A 23,541-nucleotide genomic window follows, 5' to 3' on the forward strand; every position below is an offset into this window, starting at 1 on the left:
GTTGCTATGTACTGAGTTGAATAGGATCCAAACTGCAGCAGTCTGATTGGTCCTAGAACAATAGGATCCAAAATGCAGCAGTCTGATTGGTCCTAGAACAATAGGATTCAGAATGCAGCAGTCTGATTGGTCCTAGAACAATGCAGCAGTATGATTGGTCGGCAGGAACCACCCAATCCAGCTTCAGATAGAAGTAAATCCACAACCTGATTGGCCTATAGGAGAATTCCGGAATTAGCCAATCACGTGCAGCCCATTGTGTAAATAATGTAGGGACTTTCATTCCCTCCTCACCACTATGAGCTGAATAAAGAGCATGAAATCCACTCTCGACTGAGTATATTTCACTGGCGACGAAGGTGGGATCCTGCTGAGCTGACTGCCACACACAGCACCGCAGCACCGCCACCTGCCGCACCGCTGCCTCGCACCGTGTATCCAGGCTTCAGCTCTGGGACCCAAGGAACTCAGAATGGCAACCGACAGCAGCTTCTCGCCATTCAACCCAGCATCCGGAGACTGGGAAGCGTATGCCTCCCGTTTCACCTTCTTCCTAGAAGCCAAAGGGGTCACCGATGAAGAAGATGCCAAGAAGAGGGCGATATTCTTCAGCGTCTGTGGAGAGGAGACATTTGAAATCGCCCGGGCTCTCCTTGTGCCTGAAGACGTCGCTACTGTTCCATACAAAACAATAATGGAACGGCGGAAGGGGCACTTTTCGCCGCAGCCCTCAGTGGTGGCTCGTTGAAATGCCTTCTACGCAAAGCGGCAAGCCCCTGGGGAAACCATAACTGGGTTTGTGACCTCTCTCCGCCAAGCCGCCTGGTTCTGCAACTTCTCAGAATTGGAGAACATGCTTCGTGACCGCCTCGTCGGTGGCCTGAAGGATGTGAAGCTGCAACATGCCTCTACGCTAAGAAGGACCTAGCATTCCAGGTCGCCCAGGAGGAGGCCCTGGCAACAGAAGCTGCCGAGAGGTCAACGCAAGAGGCACGGCCGAGCCTGTCGCCCCAACCAAGGGTCCACCACGAAGACCTCACCGACGACTCAGGATCTGACAGGGAGGAGGTGCACTTAGTACAGCAGCGCACTCAAGCAGTGCACAGACCACGGCTGCCTCGACGAGAAGGAGGGAACTGCGCAAGCTGCGGGGAGAATCATGAGAGGAGGACCTGCCGTTTCCACAACGCAGAGTGCAGGCAGTGTGGAAAATTGGGACACATCGCTCGGGTGTGTCGGGCTCAGCCCACCCGACGCCAGGCATCAGATGACCGATCCAAGAGCCCCAGGTCCCATGGCCCAATGCACCAAGGCAACTCGACGGAGCTCACAGACTTCCAGGTATACCAGTTGCCCCACCCCAACGTAGAGAAAATTTATGTAGAGGTACGGATAGAGGGGGCCCCGTGCCTCATGGAGCTTGCCACGGGTTCAACTCTATTCATAATCTCGGCAAGGACCTTAAGGAAACTGTGTCCTAGTGGGGGTCCCAAACTCAGGCCGGCCCCATTCACCCTCCGGGACTTCCAGAAACGTAAGGTCCCCACGATGGGGGTGGGGACCTTCAGGGTCCAATATCGAGGGCGGACGCGGCAACTGGACTTGCTTGTGGTCAAGGGCCCCTACATTAGCTTACTGGGATTGGCATGGTTTGGACCGCTGGGGCTAGCCGTCACCGGGGTGAACCACACTAGCTTACAAGTGGATGTGGACGCCATATGCAAGGAATTTCCGGGTGTTTTCGATGGGAAATTGGGACAGTATACAGGGCCCCCATTGCTCTACAGCTTGACCCCGCAGTACGACCTGTTAGGCTCAAGGCCCGCCGGGTCCCGTTCACCCTGAAACTTCGTATAGATGAGGAATTGGACCGGCTCGTGGAGCAAGGAGTGCTAGAGCCGGTGCCTAATGCCCCCGGGAAACCCCAATCGTCACACCCGTCAAGCCTAATGGTTCGGTCCGCATCTGTGCAGACTACAAATATACCATAAACAAGGCCCTCACGGCCCACGCATACCCAGTGCCAGTGGTCAGCCATGTCCTTGCCACCCTGGCTGGGTCAAAAAAAATTGGCAAGCTGGACTTGGCCCAAGCATATCAACAGCTGCCAGTAGATGAGGCCACAGCAGAGGCACAGACGATTGTGACGCACAGAGGAGCGTTCAGGGTAAAGCGGCTGCAATTCGGTGTCAGTGTGGCACCAGACATATTCCAGAATCTAATGGACTCTCTCCTTAAAGGGATTCCTGGTGTCACCCGCTTCTTCGATGATGTGTTGATTGCTGGGCCCACACCAGAGGAGTTTGAGGACCGCCTCTGCACCGTTCTGCACCGTTTCCAGACGGCGGGTCTCAAGGTGAAGTGGGGGAAAAAGTCTACTAGGAGTGCCTCAGCTGGACTTTCTGGGATTTATGGTGGACGCAGAAGGGGTCCACCCAACTGGGGACAAGGTACGGGCCATTTGTGATGCCCCAGCGCCCAAGAGCAAGACTGAACTTCAGGCCTTCTTGGGACTATTGAACTTTTACCATTCCTTCCCCACAAGGCAGCGGTAGCGGAGCCCCTACACAGACTCCTGGACAAGCTGGCCCCTTGGGTGTGGGGCCAGCGCCAGGAGGCCGCATTCCAGGCAGTCACGGACTTTCTTGTCTCAAACTCTGTCTTGGCACACTTTGACGAGAGGCTGCCGGTGGTGCTAGCATGCGACGCCTCGCTCTATGGCATCGGTGTTGTCCTGGGGCACCAACTCCCGGATGGAAGAGAGGTACCGGTGGCATACTTTTCCCAGACACTCAACACAACCGAGTGGAACTACTCGCAAATCGACAAGAAGGGTCTGGCAATCGTGAAGGGAGTAAAAAAATTCCATGATTTCTTGTACGGGCGGCCCTTTACCGTGGTGACTGACCACAAGCCATTGCTTGGCTTGTTTGCCCCCGAAAAGCAGACCCCCAAGTGCTGTCTCCTCGCATCCTCAGGTGGTCAATTTTCCTTGCCAGCTACCAGTATGCAGTGATTTACTGCCCTGGGAAGGCGATGGGCCATGCGGACGCACTCAGTAGGCTACCACTACCGGAAACAGGCCCTGACCCAGCACCTGCACAAGAGGTTATGAGCCTGGAGCTACTTCCTGACCGCCCCATTCAGGCACAAGATGTTGCACACCATTCCAAGAAAGATAGGGTCATCTCCTGGGTCCTGGACTGGTGTGGAGGGGATGGCCCAGCAGCAGCCCCGGGCCAGAATTCGCCAGCTACACAACCCACAAACATGAACTGTCGGCCCACAAGGGGTGCCTGTTATGGGGAAGCAGGGTCATTGTTCCCCAGCCCCACCGCAAAAGGGTCCTCACAGCCCTACACGACACACACCCAGGGGTAGTGAGAATGAAGGCCCTTGCCAGGAGTTATGTGTGGTGGCCGGGGATCGACAGAGAGATAGAGCCCTGGGTCAAACACTGCCAGGCCTGCCAAGAATCCCGCCCAGATCCCCCAAGGGCCCCAGTCCAGTCCTGGGAGTCCACCTGAGCACCATGGTCACACCTGCATGTGGACTTCACTGGCCCCTTTCAGGGGAAAACATTCTTCATAGTGGTGGACTCACACCAAATGGCTGAAAGTCACACTGGTACCGTACACTTCCATGTCCGCAGCGATCCAGGTACTACGCAGGCTGTTTGCAACCCACGGGCTCCCTGACACTCTCATCTCAGACAACGGGACTGCATTTATGTCAGGAGAATTCCAAACCTTCAAAGCGCAGAATGCCATCCACCACATCCGTTCGGTGCCATTACACCCTGTCACCAATGGCCAAGCAGAACGCATGGTGCAGACCACCAAGGACACCCTCCGCCGCATGACGCAAGGGGATTGGGAGTACCGCCTTGCCATATTCCTTCTAGCACAGCACAGCACCCCCAGCTCAACGACTGGCCGGAGCCCTGCTGAACTACTAATGGGTCGGTGCCTTGCAATCAGATTGGACCGCCTTCACCCTGATAGAACTCAGGATGAGATAGTGGTGGGGGAAGGCAGGAACCCCCCGGACCTTCGTGGCCCAGGACCCAGTATACGCAAAGAACTTTGGGGCAGGCCCAGCATGGGTACTCGCCACAGTCACCAGGGTCACTGGCCCCGTGTCGTACGAGGTGCTAACGGATGGGGGGCAATGCTGGCGCTGCTACTGTGACCAGATACGGCGACAATACCCGGGAGAAAGGAGGAGGACAGGTCAGAGGAGTCCCAAGGGAACAGTGGGGCAGTGAGACCCACAGAACAGAAGGGGCCAGCAGGAGAGGCAGAATCAGTAACTATATAAAGCAGATACTTTGAGAGGACTTTCATTCCCTCCTCACCACTATGAGCTGAATAAAGAGCATGAAATCCACTCTCGACTCTGAGTATATTTCACTGGCGACGAAGGTGGGATCCTGCTGAGCTGACTGGGGCTGTTGGGAACTGCAGCCCAAAACATAATCACCACCACCATTTATGTTAACCTTTCTATCCCATTGTAACCCCCTCTGCCCCAAAGGACCCTAGGGTGAAAAACAACAAAGCAACAAAATAATTTAAAATAAGATTTAAAAAACATTTTAAAAAGTGACATATTCTCACAGCTAATAATTTAAAGATTGCTGGTAGCAGTCTGGAGTGTTTAAAGCTGCCTGTTGCCAAACTCTAGTGGCCTCCACATGTGGACTACAACTCCCACCAGCACCAGCCAGCATTGTCAAATTGCTGGAGCTGATAGGGGTCATAGTCCAAAACATCTGGAGGGCACCAGTTTGAAGAAAGCTGCTGAAGCATTTCCATACACAGGATCAGGCCTCCCTTAGAAGGAGGAGTAAAAAGGAACAGCAACTAAATGTCCTAGGGATGCAGGTGGAGCTGTGGTCTAAAGTACTTAGCCTAGGGCTTGCCAATCAGAAGGTCAGCGGTTCGAATCCCCGTGACGGGGTGAGCTCCTGTTGCTCGGTCCCAGCTCCTGCTAACCTAGCAGTTTGAAAGCATGCCGGTGCAAGTAGATAAATAGGTACCGCTCCTGTGGGAAGGTAAACAGTGTTTCCGTGCGCTGCTCTGGTTTCGCCAGAAGCGGCTTAGTCATGCTGACCACATGACCAGGAAGCTGTACACCGGCTCCCTTGGCCAGTAAAGCAAGATGAGCGCCGCCACCCCAGAGTCGTCTGCGACTAGACCTAACTGTCAGGGGTCCCTTTACCTTTACCAAATGTGCTAGACTGGCTCAGAGCTGGGGGATTGGTAGTGGGATGATGATGAGTGGTCAGAGGGAGCAGATTGGGAAGAGATGGTGTCCGAAGCTGAAGAGGTAACAGGGTTTATTGAGCAGGAAGAGTCTGCGGCTGAGAGAAGTCCAGAATCAGAGGCAGAAGCTGAATGAAACAGGAGAGTGGAATGAGGGAGCCCAAGAAGCAGAAGTGTGTCAGGCTGGTTAGGAAGCCAGCCTTTCTCCCTCTTCTGCAGCAACCAGCTCTCCTCCCTGCTGGTCTCCCAGAACCCAAAGAGACATGAACAGGCAGAACAAAGACATGCAACACGAAGGAGCCTCAGAGTACTTGGGAAGGAATTGGGGGAGAGGAGACTTAGAGAGCTGTAGGAAGGTGGAGACCTTTAGTCTTAGGAACCAGGAGTGCTGAGCAGTTTTTGGCCCCCTCAATATTTTGGGGGAAGGGGAGTGGCACAGTGTGTTCTGGAGTGTGATGCAGTGCTTGACCCCCCAACCATGGGATTCTCCGGGGTGTGCGTGGAACGGGGTGCTCCAGCAAGGGGCATGGTATGGCCCCTGGCCTTTTCCTGAGTGTGGGACGCTCTGCTGGGGGGCACTGCATGGTGCCCCATTTTCTACTGACCACAGGGTGCTCCAGTGCACAGCAAAAGGGGTCTTGGCACAGCACCCAACCTTGTAACCGCATAGTGCAACATTGGGCCCCCTCAGCCTTTGGCACAAGGTGGTGCCGCTGCTAGCAACTGCCACTTAGGGGCAAGTTCAATTGGGCAGTTGCTGTGTTCACTAGGCTTGGCCTCCTGAGCTGTCTTGAGTCTGAATGAAGAGTTATCTTCACTGAAGCCATGTGGGTTATTGCTGACCTGCTCCTGACTCCCATTCCTGTCACTAAACCAGTTGATGTCTGTGGAGCAGGTGCGTGGCCCAAATAAGAAAGGCCCATGATGAAAGACAAGAGGATCTCTCTCTGGTCACATGCACACCATACATTCACAGTGCCCTAATACCACGTAAAACAGTCACGGCTTCCCCCAAAGAATTCTGGGAGCTGTAGGGGTGCTGTTACGAACGCCACTCCCTTTCTCATCTTGCAGTTGCAATTCCCTGTGAGAAGACACTCAGGAGAGATTGTTAAATCCTTCTGGGAACTGTCGTTTTGAGAGGGAAGTGGGGAAGTGTGGGGGGAGATCTTCTAAGAACTCTCAGCAGGTTTAACAAACTACACCTCCCAGGATTCTTGGGAGGGGAGGGGACTGTTATCACGCCGCTTCAGAATGTGTCACTAGACCTTTCTGCACTCTGATCGAACTACACTTCCCAGAAACCATTGAGGGAAGCCGTTTAAAGTGGCATGACGCCTCTTTGAACGTATGGCGTGAATGCGGCCTCTTCTCTCTGAGGTAAAAGAAGAGCTTTTCCCCCAGTCAGGACTGGGGGGCGGAGCCACCTCGACCGAAGGTGCCCTCCCATTGTTCCTAGGCTACGAGTGGCAAGGTCAGCAGCCAATAGCCGCGCCCGGCTGGGCCGCTTGCCGCGCGCAGGACCTTCGAGGAGGCGGAGCTTGACCGGCTGGGCGGGCGCTGCGGCTGAGGTAAAGCCCCAAGCGCGGGGCGAGCGCGTGGCGTACCGGTGGGGCACCATCGGGGCACCACTGGGCGCCTTTCCGGCCGCGCATGGAGACGATGCCTTGCCACAATCAGAGGGTAGGCTCGGCAGATGCGCCCCGGCAGCAGCAGCAGCAGGCTGGGGCGACAGACCGGGACCAGGACTGCTCTGAGCAGGCGGTAACGGGGAGCGGCGTCGTTTCCCGGCAGCTCCGCTTCTCCGAGCCCGGCCCTGGCGGCGATAGCCCCAGCCCGGATAGCAGCAGCTGCTGCAGCGGGAGCGGCGGCGGCGGCTGCAGCTGCTCTGGCAGCAACGGGGGCGGCCCTGACACGGCCCCGTCGCCGACCCTCGACCTGCCGGTCACCGCCGCCCCTCGGCTCAAGCTCCTGCCCATGAACGACCAGATCCGGGAGCTACAGACCATCATCCGGGACAGGTAAGGCGGGCACGCGTCGGCAGCTCCTATTCTCGGCGCCAGGCTGGCCTCCCTCTGAGCATGTGCAGAATGTCGCCTGTGCGCGCGTGGTTGGGGGCGGCGTGGTGGACATCTGTCAGCGCGAGAGCCCCTTTCGTTCCCTGACCAGACGGAGCTCCGTCGCCTCGTAGCCTCCTGACAAGAGCTGGGGCGTAGAGTCTGCCCAACCTGCCTTTTGTGGCACCCGCAGGGCCAGGATGTGCTCAAGTGGCTCTCACTTGTGTGTTTTTCGGGGGAAACCCTCCCTTTTCCCGCCCAAATGTACGCAGTAATGTATGTTATGACTATCTAGGTTTAGGGTCCAGGTCCAGGTCAGGATGTGTCGTCTACGGAGGCTGGAAACTCCACTGAATTTATTGCGGTCTAAGCTTTTGCGGTCCACCGCATTAGATGCAAGAGGAGTTAACGGTGCATGTTCATTTGTTGTTTGAAGTTCAGCCTTATGAGCAGGGGAGCCAGCCTTTCTGTACGTATATAAATGTATATTATGCAGTGATGTTCGGGGGGCGGTCTCTTCTCTCTTGCTGGATTTGGGCACAATGAATGTGATGGTGCTGAGCGAAGCTGTGGGCGAGCTCTCTTTAAATAAGAAATGATGCGTCCCGCGTTATGCTTTCAGGAAGGAGGGGGAGTAGATGGTGGTGAGGAATAAACAAAGCAGAAGGGACTTTTCCCAGGTTGGTTTTCCGTGTCTGAGATAGCTTAGGGCAAAGCTCAGCGAATAAAAGAGTGTTTCCATCATTAACTTACTAGGTGGGGCATTATAAAGCACTGTTCTCTTGACCTCAGCCCCACCCATCATCATGGGAATAGTCATACTGGCCTACCTTACAGGGCCCTTTTAAAAAAAAGATGGTTGGAATAATGCATGCGGTGTGCTTTGAATGCAATAAGCTTGCAATTTACACAGGTTATTTTCTGGGGATTACCCCTAAAGCCAAAATTGCATATAGTCGATACAGTCACACCTCAGGATAAATATGCTTCAGGATAAGTATTTTTGGGTTGCGCTCCGTGGCAACCTGGAAGTGACGGAGTGCGTTACTTCCGGGTTTCGCCGCTCGCACATGCGCAGACGGTCAAAATGATGTCACACACATGCATGAAAGTGGCGAAATGCAACACGCGCAGACACGTATGCGCGTCTTATGTTCTGTTCAGGATGTGAACGGGGCTCCGGAACGGATCCTGTTCGCATCCCGAGGTACAACTGTACACACTGAGTTCAAGGGCAGGTGGGTTTGCCAAAGTCTTTCCCCCCAAAACACCCATTCCCTTTTCAACCCACTTTTTAAATACCGGTAATTTGCCAAGCATGTAAAGCTGAATACGCTCAAACTAAATATGTGTAAGTTTTGGGCTTATTGTACTAGAAACATTCTACTTGCTACATAAATATGACCTATTAAATACGCTTGAATTGGCCATCCACATTTGCTGGAATAGGAGGAATCTTTTCAAAGGATAGCTTACCAGGTAGCTGGCATGGTGTGTCCTTATGACTGAGGCTTGAGTGTATGGCAGGTGATAGTTTTGAGATCACATAATCTCAGGGTTGGGTAAATGCAAAGCAATATTTTCCCTTACTTTTTGGAGGACATTGAAAAAGAGCAAGTCATAGCACTGGAGTTTTGCCTATAATTCAAGCTGCAGCCACCTTCAATGAAAGGGGAGCTGGATGTCCATGCCTGCTGCTTCACTGTTCTTTGCTTGCTGCCAGATCTGGTTTTGTCATGCAAACTGACATGATGACAGTTTGCTCTGCTTGTACTTGATTACTGACTGTGGTTGACTAGTATTAGAAACTTCTTCTTTTTTTTTTTGCTTTCTAGGAAGAAGCAAAGAGGTGCAGTGTTAATGTATCTTGTCTAGTTAGCCAACCTCTGGGATTAACATTAAGTGAAAATAGGCCTAGCATATACCATGAACTCTGCTAAACTCTTAGGGACAAGTTTTGGCATGCAGTAGGTGCCTTTCAGATCCTGCACTGCTGGCTGGTAGGTGAAAGATTTTAGTGAGTAGGATGGTGGTTGGGTCCCAATGCTAATAAGCTAATCACTTCGCTGGTCATTCATAGAGAAGGCACTGTTGCATCTTGCAGCTGCACACATTGCAGTTTCTTCAAAAAGTATCACATGATGATTTGGTTGGACAGTGGTCCCACATCTAGTTATCTCAGTAATGTGAGGTTTCTAGGCCAGCTTTGTCCTTACTAGGTGCTTCCAACATATAAAACCCAACACATTAATATTTATCCTATGAAAAAAACATGAAACAGCATAATTAGGCAATAAATACTAATTTTATTAACTGTACATTAATGTTATCTAGTGCTGATATGCATGCGTTTTGAATCTATACTTGTTCATTCAGGAGTAAATTTCACTAAGTTCAGTGGGTCTAACTCTAATTCCAAGGAGAATTTAGGATTGCAGCCTTGGAGCAAGCCTGATCTTAAGAAAGTTTATTTAGGGAAATTTGTGTCATCCATGGGCTGCCTTTACGTGCTAAATGTGGAGTAAATCAGCTGAATCCAGAATTCAGATGAAAGCTGTATAAGTAGAAAAATTGCCTGAAATGTCCTTCTTGGATTGTACTGTATAGTTAAACTTCTCAAACATGCAGCCAGGCTAGGAAAATGACAGCCGACTATTGGTTATTTGAATGCATGTTTGGTATTGATATATTTAGTCTTTAGCATACAGCTTAGGTGTGAGCATTTTGTTTCACTTTTTACAGTTGGTGAGTATGGACCCCTCTAGATGATGTAATTGTGATGATTTGTTCATTTGATGCTATCAGTGTATGACCCCACAGGCAAAAAAAAAATATTTATTCCTGCAAAAGTTTTGTGGCAGTCATACCCTTTCCTTTCCAACCAGTGCATAGCTGTAACGTCCTGCTGAAATCCTGTAACTTTTTATACCACAAATGCTATTTTTGTTGTACTATAGTTGCTCTGGAGAGCAATAATGCAATACTGGGGAATCATCACAGAACAACTATTAAAGAAGAAACTCAAGAACATGTTGCAAAGTACACCTGCAATCAGTGTTAGAAACTAAGATATATAAATTAAGTGCCAAATGGCTCCTTTAACCAAGGTTGCAGTCACCAAAACAGAATGTCTAGCTGCCAGTTTGGGGCAAGACAACTCTAAAGACTTATTTTTCAAGTGATGGACTGACTGTGATTGATTATCACTTAAATATTTGGCTAGTTCAAATGACAACCTTGTGCTAGGTTAAGAACTTTGAGAGAAGTCACTTTATCCAGGGACAGTCCACATATATATTGGCCTATTCCTACAGGAAGTGGTATTAATGTGTGAAAACAATCAAGATCCAATTATCCCCAGGCATGCACCTCCATCCTGGCACCCATGCATCTTCACTTGGTTGCAAGTGGCCAATAGCCAGGGGCAAAATGCGCCTTGTGCATGGCTAATTTTGAACACACTGCCTGCAAAATAACACCAGCTTGGAGGGGCCCGGTGGTTGTGCACACAGAGAGTTAAGAGACAACAATGAAAAAGTTTTTTCTTTCAAACTGCATATGGATGCTTTTCTATTTAACCAGTTTGGTGAGCTGCTTTCTCCTCCTCAAAAAAAGGAGGTATCATGAAAATCAGCTTTATGTGCATACTGGTCTCTTTAAGAAGTGCCTGTGTCATGGGAGTGCTTGTTCTCCACTACATAAATGATCTTGCTGACCAGGTAAGTGTTAGGATGATTTAGGCAAGAATCATACTACAGTGGTACCTCGGGTTAAGTACTTAATTCGTTCCGGAGGTCCGTTCTTAACCTGAAACTGTTCTTAACCTGAAGCACCACTTTAGCAAATGTGGCCTCCTGCTGCCGCCGGAGCATGATTTCTGTTCTCATCCTGAAGCAAAGTTCTTAACCCGAGATACTATTTCTGGGTTAGCGTAGTTTGTAACCTGAAGCGTCTGTAACCTGAAGCGTATGTAACCTGAGGTACCACTGTACAATTGTCTTAAAACAAACAATGATGCTTTTCTCAAAGCTACTAGCTTTATAGTATATTATATGCTTTTCTGAATTGTAGCTGCAGCTATTTTATCTGTAAAGCTCTTGCAGTAGCTACTTCCTGATTTTGAATGAATGTATTAACATGTACAGCACAATGTAAAAAGTCAGCTAGCTGTAGATAGCATCATGATTAGCTGTGTGCTCCAGCGGGCAAGAAGAAATGTCGCTTACATTGTCTGACATCACACATTTATTATAGACGCACCCAGTGTTGCCACTGTGCCTTTGGCAGTGTCAGTTTTTCCATGTCAAAATCCTCATTTCTGTGTTTTATTGAAATTCCTCGTGCATCAACATTTTTTGGGATATGCACATATATTTTGTCAATTCCAGTGTAATGTATTTGTAATTGGAGAAATATTCGTCATTCCTTGCCACTAAGTGACAAGACAAAACGGTGATTAGCCAATAATCTAGTGTTCTTGTATAAGACATCTTTGGAATGAAACAGAGAAAAGCAAGGGGAAAATAGAATGATGCAGTAGAGAAATGTCTGTCCATCTTAGGTACTCTGGCAGTGGATTCAAGACAGACAAGAAAAGCATAATTAGCATATGGAATCCACAACCATAATGAGTTGTAATGAATAGTAGGCTGGATGCCCTCAATGATGTGGGTTATGCAAACATTTTAATTTGGAAAATTCTCAGGAAAAAATGCCTTTTACAAATTAAGTTAATTTGCATTAGAAAAAATCAGAGGCCCTAGAAAGTAATGTAGCATATTAATTTTACTTGTATTTACTAAACAAAGAAACCTTTGAAACTGTCAAGCTTGCTTAATGTTGTGTGCACCATTTCATTGCTACTAATGAACCTACAAAATGAAATTTTTTACACCCCACATCACTAGATGACTTTACAAAATATTAGAGGAAACGGCTCTCTGCAGGTGTCCTAAATGTGTGAAGGGGACTTGTAGGGACAAGTGCAATAGCCCTGCTCCATGTTCTTTTCCCTCCACAAATTGGAGGGTTACCTCCTGAGCTGATCATTGTCTGAGTTTGTGGTGGCTCTCTGCACATTTTAGAACCTTATTTTTCCAGCTTTTAAAACATACGGGGAGCCTCTGAATATAGGAAGGTATTTTACTTCAGGTGACTGCCGTTCAATTTGTGGAGGGTGATGCGGGGGAAGGGGAATGTGCTGATTCCCATAGCCCCTCTTGCATATTTACTTACGTAATACACATACAGAGCACCTGAAGAGAGCTTTTGACTGTCATGAAAATGGGACCTTAATGTCCAGGGCTAGTATGCCCCCTGAGTACCAGCTGCTGGGAGCAATCCCTAGGGCATGGTTTTAAAGAGGCCTCTGCCTGGATGCTGTAGAAACAGAATGCCTAATCCTATAAAGGCATCACTTTTGAAGGAAGACAGCTTTTGCTTGATTATGGAATACAAGGCAATTGGCAATCCCCTATGATTGTTAAAGGTAGCCAAGACATACAGCTGTTTACACATGCATATCTACTTGATTTCTTTCTTTTTTGGTACTGTTAAAGATGCAGGGCAGTAAGTAGAGTTCTGGCAGGGAGGAACAAGGCACAAAATAAATGAACCCTAACACGACCATCTTGTGTAGGTAACCCCGTGTCTAAATTTAACTCCACTAGACTACTGTACACTTAATGGTTGGCAGCTGAATGTGTAAGCCAACCACATAGAAATGTGTTCAGTTGAAGGTAGTGCAGAAGATTGTCTATGATGACACTTGGATAAATTCTAGGTAAGACAGGAATGCTTCCCCTTAGAAATAGAAAGACAACGGACTCCATGCAAGCTGTCTTCTTAATTGGATGGAAATAGTCCAGCCACTGTTGCTTATGCTCAGGTAACCTCCTGTTTAAGACTATTCCAATGAGTTATATGTGGGAGTGTTTCAAAAACTGTCTGAAATTTCAGATGGTCCCGAACTGAGATGGGCTGTTTGATCACATTATACAAGTCTGTTTTCAGGTTCAATTTAAAGTTATGAGATCTTGCTGGAAGCTACAATGGCCAGTACCACCACTTCTCCCATAGAGGTGCACCACCTTTGCTGCTGCAGCCAGAGAAGCGGCAGTGGCAGTGACTTCTAGGTTTTGGCAAGACCTTGTGGACCTCTTGCGAGATCTCACTGAAACCTAGAAGTTGCTGCCACAGCCTCACAACCCTAGAAAGCAAGGTTTTGGTTGAACTGTCAGTGGGGAGAGGTTGACACCTTCCCGTTTTGTCTCGGGTGGTGAAATGGGATGGGCTGCCCCTGTTGATCACTGTGATAGGACAAGGGATACAAATATTGTATACTTCAGTGGCTTGTTTCATTGAATATTTGTACATGTCTCGTGTTTATATATGTATGCTGGGTTTAATGGGGAGTGGGATTTAGTCTCATAAAACTTTCATTCCCAGCGCAGATTATATTGCCTGATTTCAGGGCTAAAATTGGCAGTGCTGCAGTTTACAATGAAAAAAGGATTTGCAGGCAGTTGGGCTTCAGAACAGGTTTCCATAGAAGCAGCTCTGAGCAGTGTGTTTCTATTCTGACAAAATCCAAAGTTAATGGGAGGTAAATTTAACTGCTAGCATTTTGTATATGGCTGCAGATGGTTTTAACTGCTTATATGCTGATCCTAAATAAGCAACAAAAGCCATTCCTTTTTTTTTTTTGAATGGGGGATCAAGTTTATTATGGAACTAACTTGACCCTATAATATTGTCACACATGAGCTTATAGCTTCTAGAAAGGATTTTGACTTCATCTGCATGTTCCAATTAACAGCAGTCTTAACTGCTGATACTTAATTCTGATCAGAATATGCAGAATGTGACCATTTTAGGTTGCAATATTTTCCTTTTGTGATTGCTTATTTTAGTGGTTTACAATATGATTAAAAAGTTATAATAAAAATCAATTAAAATTACCCACAACAACAGAATGCTTAAAATGCCTACTGAAATAAGGACTTCATTAGATGCCAGAAGTTCAAAATGGATGTCATCTGTCTTATCTCAGCTGTGAAGGAGTTTCATGGAGTTCAGCCCCAATATTGAACATAAGGCTCCTTGTGGATACAAGTTGTGCATTTGAGCCATTGGTGAGGTGGGGGAGCACTAACAGTGACTCCATGAAAACCTCAGTGATTAAGCATATAAAAGCCAGGCAGTTCTTAAGATAACCTGCACCCAAGTTGTTAAGAGCCTTGTAATTTAATGAAGAACTTTGATTCTGGCCTGGTAGAATATGGGTAGGAAGTGCAAGCTTTTAAGCATTGAGTTATGTACTTGTGATAGCCTGCACCCACAAAGAGTGTAGCTGGTTGAGTTCAGCTAGTTCACCCACAACAAACTATACTTTGAAGGAGTCTTTAGGGGAAGCCTTGGCTGTTTAAAGTGGTATGATTCTGCCTTAAATGTATAGAGCAGATGGGGTCTGAGTATGAATATCATGCTAAACCAGTGGTTTTCAACCAGTGTGCCGTGGCATCCTGGGTGCCTTGAATGATGGTCTAGGGTGCTGTGGCAACACTGGCCTCTGTCCCTCTTCCCTTCCCTTCATCCTATGATTCCCTTTCACATCTCTGCCTCCCAAAGGCTTGCATAGCTATTTGTTGCAGCAACCCTGGCTACAAGCTCCACAGATAAATGGTGCTTCTGGGGCTGGTCAGTGGGTGCTGGTTGTCAGGAGCTGAGGCAGCCTTGGAGTAAGCAAGCAAGCAAGCAAGCAGGTGAGGGAGCCAGCCACCCATTTCACCAGCCCTTGCCGTTGGGAATGGATAGAGAATTCCCAGGCCCCTGTGGGACAGTGCGAGGGGGCCCCTCTCTTTGGGGCAGAGGGGCAGCAGTGGCTGTCCAGAGGACTCCCAAGAAAGAAGAGGAGGCTGAGGGAATACTCCACAAGGGAGGGTGTTTGAAAAAGGGTGACAGGCTGTCCGCGCTGCAGGCAAGCGGTGACATAACTGGGCTCCTGAGCCCTACAGGGGTGCTGCAGAAAGAATGTAGTTGATCAAAGGAGCTATGGACCCGGAAAGGTTGAAATCCTTGGTGCTAAACTTTGGTTCAGTGCACCACGAATGAACCTAGTATCCTTACAGGCTTTTGCCACCCTTCCCTCTCCTTCTCCCAAATAGCTGGGATAAGTTTGAAAGGCTTTCATGTTGCTTTCCCTTAAATATAGCTTGCTGTTTTTTAACTGGGGATAGTGGTTAACACTAAGTACTATTAGTTTTAAAACAAACTAAACCATGGAGTTGACTTGAGTAGTCTAATCCTAACATTAAACTATGATCCCCACCATTGAATACAACAGCAACATGACAAGAGAAAATGAAAGCTTCTAAATGTGGGAGAGGTGTATAAGCATTGCTTTTTTCTGGGGGGAATGCTGGGCTACGCATACCCCTAAACATTTTGTGAATCAAAGTTTGGCCTCATTGAGGGGCAGTATTTCAATATGAGTAGGAAAATGAGAGTACCCCTAAACATTTTTTTTAAGAAAAAAAGCACTGTGTATAAGTAACGTCTGTGACCGTTGTCATGAGATCAGTGTTAGAAACTGAGATATGAAACCTGGGAGCTAAATGGCACCTTAAACCTAGGTTATGGGCACAACAACGGAATGTCTAGGCGCTTTTTAAAATAACAAGAATACAAATTGAAAATTAATGAACTGCAGCTAAAATATTGTGTTAATTTTTCATATCGTCTAGTCCTTCCCCTGCCTACCCCCTAATATTCTTAAGGGGGTCTCTTCTCCAGTCTTCAGAAAGTAGCTGGAAGTGGGGAGGCAGAAAAAGGTCCTCCTTTCCTTCCACTCTTCAGTTTTAATCTGAATGAAATCTTAGGCACAGTACTACGCCCAGAGCTCAGAAGCTGTTCACAGTAATGAAATTCCCTGTCGCAAAATGTGCAATGGGAGTTTCGAACACTGCATGAGATGGCAGAATCTTTTTCCTAGTGTTTTTTAATTAATTCTGTTTTTTAGTGGACTATAGGGAGACCCCATGGACTGCTACTTCACTTTCTAGATTTAGATGGTCAGGCTAAATAATACAATGAGTAAAATGAGATTCACATGCATAACTCTTTGTCTTCATGCATAATATCTCTGCTTATAAACCTTCTTAGAAAACACTTTGAATCCACCTCTAATGACTAATGTTCAAAGACCTTAATGACTTCACTTCAAATAAGTTAATCTAAAGGTCAAGCCTTTAGTTTATATTATGAGGGAAAGTGATAGATGCATTTTAGCACTTATTTTTAATTGTGTGCATATTTTCTGGGATATTTAACAATAGTAGCTTGTTGGATAATCATACTAAAAATTCTGTTCTTTTCCTCCAGGACATCCAGCAGAGGGGACTTCGTATTTTCTGCTGATCGATTGGTAAGTTAGTTGAAGGCCTGTTGTGTAGATTGGTGTATTAACAGGAGTATTCTGCTGGAATGAATAACTATTACTGGAAAAGAGATCAATTTTCTTACAACCTGCTGCTTATTTGAAAACCAACGATCTGTCAGTAATAGTTTTCATATCAGCATTTATGTTTAATCCTAAGCATATCTACTTTTATGCCAACAGACTTCCAATAAATATGTGTAGGATTAGGCTATTAATATGCTGAACTAAATTGTGATCTAGAAACAAAAACTCAGGCTTGCTTTCTACAGTGACATTATTAGTTTCTTTGCAGAATTTCTTGCACCAAACATAAAACCATTTAGCTTTTAGCTGTTAAGAAACACTCTGGTGTCCTGGCTACATGACATTTTCAGGATGTTTACTTAACATGATCCCGTTTTAAATAATGGGCAGTATCTACTACACAGAGAATCTCTTGCCATTCTTTAATGCCGGCTTGTTCATTTAAATACCCACTTACACAATAACAGATATGAAGTTCTTCCACTTACAAATTGTTTCCCCTCAACTATGGAAGAATACATTAAATATATATATAACCAAGGAAAATCCTTATTTTGTTACATTTTCTTGTATACCTACACCTAGGGCCACTTCACATGTGACATTTTTCCTACATAGAGTTGTGGGGGTGGAGGGACTTGCCCTGATTGCTACTGGAATGTGGCCCACAACAGCTTGTGACCATTGTAATGTGGCCCTCAACCTGGAAAAGGTTACTTAACCATCGGATAAAGAAAGAATAAGATGATATTACAGTTTGAAAATATCTAGCCAAGGGGAGTTCAAACTGGGAGTCTTTACAGGAGTGTAGCTTTGAAGTCTTGTGCTCTTTGTTCCATGCTTTCCAGTGTGTAAATGTTGTACATACATTATACCAAAACACACACACAAAAAAAACAACAACCATAGTTAAAATGATCTGTAGGTGGTGCAGGTGGTGGATTAAAGTCCATTGTGCTTATTTCTGGACACTTGAAGATGTTGTGGGGAGCACTTGGGCTGTGCTCTTGCACTAATGGTGTGCTAGCATTTAGTTGAAACTGAAGCCTTGCTGTTACAATGTTTTCTCGGTTTTCTTCCACTTTGTCTTGCTCCCTCCCCCATTTGAATTCTTTCTCTCTTACAGATCAGGCTTGTGGTTGAAGAGGGGTTGAATCAATTGCCATACACAGAATGCACAGTAACCACTCCAACAGGTAATGGGGAAAGTATGTCCAGCCTAGCTGGTGTGGAGAATAAGGATATGGTGTAAAGTAAAATGGGCAGTGTGGTTTGACCTACCAATAAAGTTAGCTATAGAGTGGGCATTCTGCAAATAAGAGGATATTTAAAATTTGATCACTTTGTAAAATGATTTTTTTGAGATAATTTGGCAAAGGCCAGGCCTTTTCATGACTGGGAGAAAAACAATTTTTAAAATGTGTTTGCTAGACTAGGAAGGCCCCTGCATAGGAGGGGGGCATCTGGATATACCTGCCCCAGGCTAAGCCCACTGAGTGGGGAGGGGGCATCAGTGGCCTGTTTGAGTTTATTACTTTGTTCTAACAAGATTCCCTCCCCAGGCCTCAGACAAACTCTGCATGGGTCTGAGAATAGGTCTTGGTTTAGATGCAGTGTATGAGTGTTTGGCTGGATGTAGAAGGGATGTAGGGCCATTCTTGTTGGCTCATCTCAGAGACCAGCTACTTTTGACTTCTCCTGTCCATCCCACCTGATCATTAGAACAGTGTTTCCCAACCTTGGGCCTCCAGCTGTTTTTGAACTACAATTCCCATCATCCCTAACCACTGGTCTTGCTAGCTAGGGATGATGGGAGTTGTAGTCCAAAAACAGCTGGAGGCCCAAGGTTGGGAAACACTGCATTAGAAGGATTTGTACCCTGGTGACATTCATGAATGAAGATAATACAAAGGAACCAAGGGAAGGAGTAGAGGGAAGTTGGGGGATTCAAGTAATCTCATAATGTGGGTTTAATATTGATTGTGTATACAGTTGTTATAAATGTTTTATTTTATTATTTTTTCTCTTTAATGTAATGTTTTTGCATGGAAATTAATAAATGTATTATACAAAAAAGAAAGAAGGATTTGTACCCAAGCTGATCTCCCTTCCAATACATTATCCGTTTGTCGTTTGTGTGTGTGGTTTCTTTTAAGTTTGTAAACTTAAGGACTGTCGTGTGTGTGTGTGTGTGTGTGTGTGTTGATTAAGATGCTCTGTGAGCCTTTTTGGGATGAAGAGTAGGATAAATAAATAAACTTCTATTTTATCTTGTACTCTCTGTGGAACTTTGAGGGATAGACATCTTTTTGAAATCACCAAGGTGTGTAAAATGTGCCTTAGAATTGTAAGTGGTTAATGCAACTTCCACTGTCCATCTTGAAATAGGATATTCAGTGTGAGTAAAAGGAAAACAACATCTTTAATTCAGATTCTGTGTGACCTTTCAACAGGGTACAAGTATGAAGGGGTGAAATTTGAAAAAGGAAATTGTGGAGTCAGCATAATGAGAAGTGGTAAGTCATTTAACGTTTTGTGTGTGTTCAGTTTTTTATTATCAGTGCAGTGTTACTGTTTCTAGCAAAAGCGGCACCATATTGGAAATAGATGTATGACTACCATGTAAGTTACTAAATTATACTTAGGAAAGCAACATAGAGGGCTGTAAGAGGAACAGTGACAAAAATGACTATGCTTTCCAAGCAAAGGGTTAATCCCATATGTCCTTTCTAAGAGCAAGTTTTGACACAGCCACTTTTGGCTTGCATCCTCATGGAAAATGGATGATGGAAGTGTGTATTCATAATTTTTCACATGAATGTAAGTTGCATCTTTCCTTGCTGATAGTGCTTGCCTCTCACACTAGCTTTTATTGAATGGCATCAGCTGTCTTCTGTTATATGGGGAGCTACTGTATGTTGCAGAGTGAAAATTGCATATAGAAGCCATTGCGAAAACAAAAAGGCAGGTAGATTAGTGAAACAGGCTGGCCATTGCTTGATTTGTAACTGTTTCTTGTTTTCTTCCCCCCATGAAGGAGAGGCTATGGAACAGGGTTTGCGTGACTGTTGTAGATCAATCCGAATAGGAAAGATCCTGATCCAGAGCGATGAAGACACTCAGAGAGCCAAAGTGTACTATGCAAAGTTTCCACCAGATATTTTCAGGAGAAAAGTTCTCCTCATGTACCCAATACTAAGTGAGTGCCTTAAAGGATTCCCCACCCCACAAATATTGACCATTTGACTAGAGAGCTCTCTTGGAAGGCAAATCTATCATTGGTTAGAATTAAGGATTTGGTTTGGGGCCATACAACACTGGATTTTTCAAGCTTTTCCAGAATTTACATTAGTTAAACTACAGCACATTAGCTGGCACAGCAGTGTCTATAGCAGGCATAGGTGAACTTGGCCCTCCAGATGTTTTGGGACTACAACTCCCATCATCCCTAGCTAGCAGGACCAGTGGTCAGGGATGATGGGAACTGTAGTCACAAAACATCTGGAGGGCCGAGTTTGCCTATGTCTGGTCTATAGGCTGCATGTGTTGAAAATATGCATCTAAAGATGCAACTTGTTGTTTGAGTCACTTAAGTACAAACAAGTAATGAGGATGTTGATGCTGGGTGCAAGTAGTAGACTGTAACTGTTCAGCAGGGGGTGATATTGAAGCTTTTGCTCATTCCTAAATGTTAATTAAATAGGATCAGATATTTATTTCTCAGATCTGAGCTGTTTGATTCTGTTTAACCAATTTTTTAATTTCAAACTTTTATAAAAATGCATTAAAATCAGATATAGAAGCCATAATAGTCTCAAACCCCAATGCCAAATGCACTTGCTAGAAATTGACAAGATAATTTAGTTCAGAGTTAAGTGTTTAGAATTGAGATTTAAGCCCATGGCTGCCACCCATTTCGAAACTGACCCTATTTACTCCTTGAAAGAGTACATTGAGCAATGCTAGCCATTGGAGAAGGAACTTTAGATGCACTGAGCTTATTGTTTTAGCTTATTGTTTTTGTTTGGAATGTCAGAATTCATACCTATAGACCATGCAGATTAATGGTGAAATAGTTTGATTTTGATAGTAACATAACTTGAAAATATACTAGAGTAATTCCTCTTTCTCCTCTCTCCCCCTCCCCCCAAAAATATTGTCAGGTACTGGCAACACTGTGATTGAGGCTGTAAAGGTTCTTATAGAACATGGAGTCCAGCCAAATGTCATAATCCTGCTGAGTCTATTCTCTACACCTCATGGTAAGTTAAAGCAACAGGGCAGACAAACAGCCAAACTGAATGTTATGAGCTGGTCCTGTTGACTTTCTCTGGTACAGGATACACATTATCTTTATCAAAAATAGACAATAACATGTTTACCTATATGTGTGCTGATTTCTGTAATTGGTTGTTTCCAGAATTTATGGTACAGCTCCACCACATGTGCCAATAAGATCCCTGCTCCCCACGCTTTTCATGTCAGTTGTCTGCCAAGGAATACTTTGTTACAAAGGGACTGGGGACAGATTCCTTCCTCAGTACACATGTGGCCCCAGTCCACTTTACTGGGATTTGCCATTGACCAACTCATGTCAGCATCCAGGATCATTGCAATTAATGACACTTGGCCAAAGAATGCAGCTATGTACAAAACATTGGGGAGGGAAATGGATCATTGAAATGAGTTTATGCCAGCAGCAATTGCCATTGTGAGCATGTAATTTAATAAGACATTTGATGAAGTCTGTATGTTAGATGGGTTAATTCTAAAGGGGGCAGAGGAGGAGGAGAGAGAAGAGAATCAAGCTCCGTAATTAGATGGGAGCCCTTGTTGCAGAGTTGCAAATGTAGTTTACTGAAATGTTTGACTTCCCCAACTTTTCTTTTTTTAAAGGTGCCAAATCAATAATCCAGGAATTCCCAGATATCACAATTCTAACGACAGAAGTTCATCCTGTTGCCCCAACGCATTTTGGACAGAAGTATTTTGGAACAGACTGAAGTGCTTTAACCAGTGTGTGTTTTGTTACTGTATGATATTATACCATTTTTCTACATTTTATAATTTGAAGCAGAGGTATTGCTGGGTGTATTTAACAGCCTATTTTTCTTTTGCCAAAGGTGAAAATAACCTGGGCTAGGTTTTTTTTTTTTAATTTAAAAGGGAAAATACTTTATCTTGTGTCCACTTGAGTTGAGGGCAGCAATGAAGCACATTGCGCTGCAACAGTCTTCCAATGATGCGCATATCCAGATTGCTGCACTCATGGTTCCTTTATTTATTCTTTTGTAGCCAGTTTTTAAGTGGCTGCTTGTAACTGCAAAATAAATTAACTGTGAAGACACCATAGCCTATTTAATTTTTCAGTGCTTATAAGCACAGTTGGAATTTTTCGGAAGTCTTGATGCTTTGCAGACAACGGCTCCAGGTAATATTCTTAAACCGTATTGCACTTATGAGCTTGTTACGAAGATGTGGTTAACAGAAACCAGTCACAGTCCAGAGAGTGATGTGTGCAATACAATACACTGCTCATATTTGCCAGCTCAGGCTTTCACAAGCCCTTGGAAGGATTGTGTAGTATGTGCAGAGCAGCTTATGTGGGTGGCTTTGCACAGAGTTCTCTTGCAGACAGCACATTTGAAAAGGAAGATAACTGCTCTGTATCCAAAGCAGCTTCTTCCAGTTACAGCCTATAAAGTGGGGGGTGGGGAATGGATCCTGAATGAATTGTTGGACTCCAACCCCCATTAAATCCAACTAGCAAGGACAGTGGCCAGTGATGATGGAATTGTAGTCTGTGTCACATCTGGAATGCCACAGATAACTCATCCCTTCAGTAAAATGTAGAAGCATTATAGTTTTATTCTAATATGGCACTAATTGATTCTCAATAGTGACATTTTTTCTAATCTGCTGGCACCCTAAAACTATTTAAGATTTAGATTTCAAGAAAAATCAGCTGTGTCTTCTTTTTACATTGTTACCTTTGTCATTGTGTTCATAATGAGGATCTCTTAATCATGTGATTGGGGCCTGAGGAGCTTTGCTTTTAAAAGAACAAAATTCAAGCCCTCGTGACTGAAAGCTTTAAAACAGCTGAAAACATTAAAGCTGGAGAGGTGATTGAATAAGATTGTCAATGGCTGGAAGCTGAGCTCATTATCCATCACCATAACTTGCAAAATCGGGGAGGGGGGCAATAGACAAAATGTAATAATAATAATAATAATAATAATAATAATAATAATAATAATAATAATAATAATATAGAACAAATTATGCAAAAGGTAAAGGAGCCCTGGACAGTTAAGTCCAGTCGAATTGAACTATAGAGTATGGCACTCATCTCTGCTTTTAGGCCAAGGGAGCTGGCATTTTGTCCACAGACAGCTTTTCTGCATCATGTGGCCAGCATGACTAAACCGCTTCTGACGCACCGAACACTGTGACGAGTGCCAGAGTGCACGAAAACGCAATTTACTTTCCCGTCGCAGTGGTACCTCTTTATCTACTTGTTCAAAACAAATACATGATTTAGGGCCTTATGTCTAATCCTTGAATACTTTCTTGTTTTGGCCTGCTATAAATGACAGTGGAGAAACTGTCCTGGATGTATGGAATTTCCCACCTTTGCCTTTCTTTGTGTTTGGAAGGCCAGTCTAGCTTTGTTAAAAAAACCCAAAGGTATAATGCTCCTTCCCAAGGCTGTGCAGAATTTGTGCTCCCAAAGAAATCTTCCTTAGTGTAT

At 45.4% G+C, this 23,541-nt stretch overlaps 1 protein-coding gene across 2 annotated transcripts; it reads left to right on the forward strand.

Annotated features, from left to right (window-relative positions):
- The first annotated feature begins 6,808 nt into the window (after positions 1–6,808).
- On the forward strand, positions 6,809–22,134 carry UPRT (uracil phosphoribosyltransferase homolog). Of its 2 annotated transcripts, none has more exons than XM_083485344.1 (7): positions 6,809–7,288; positions 16,706–16,748; positions 17,914–17,983; positions 19,241–19,303; positions 19,825–19,986; positions 20,951–21,049; positions 21,684–22,134. In XM_083485344.1, the coding sequence occupies exons 1-7, from the start codon at positions 6,921–6,923 to the stop codon at positions 21,788–21,790; spliced, it is 912 nt and encodes a 303-aa protein (XP_083341470.1). In that variant the 5' UTR covers positions 6,809–6,920; the 3' UTR covers positions 21,791–22,134. The 2 variants fall into 2 exon arrangements, with proteins under 2 accessions (XP_083341470.1, XP_083341471.1); XM_083485345.1 differs by lacking the exon at positions 6,809–7,288 and adding an exon at positions 7,567–7,588.
- The last annotated feature ends 1,407 nt before the right edge of the window (positions 22,135–23,541 follow it).

This window comes from Podarcis liolepis (genome assembly GCF_965112155.1).
Source record: "Podarcis liolepis genome assembly, chromosome: Z".
Classification (NCBI taxonomy): domain Eukaryota; kingdom Metazoa; phylum Chordata; class Lepidosauria; order Squamata; family Lacertidae; genus Podarcis; species Podarcis liolepis.

Bases quoted from the DNA above. Each gene is read 5' to 3' on its own strand.
- UPRT (XM_083485344.1), top strand. From the start codon at position 6,921: ATGGAGACGATGCCTTGCCACAATCAGAGGGTAGGCTCGGCAGATGCG. The intron at 16,749-17,913 runs GTAAGTTAGTTG...TCTCTCTTACAG, and splicing joins TATTTTCTGCTGATCGATTG to ATCAGGCTTGTGGTTGAAGA. The intron at 19,304-19,824 runs GTAAGTCATTTA...CCCCCCATGAAG, and splicing joins AGTCAGCATAATGAGAAGTG to GAGAGGCTATGGAACAGGGT.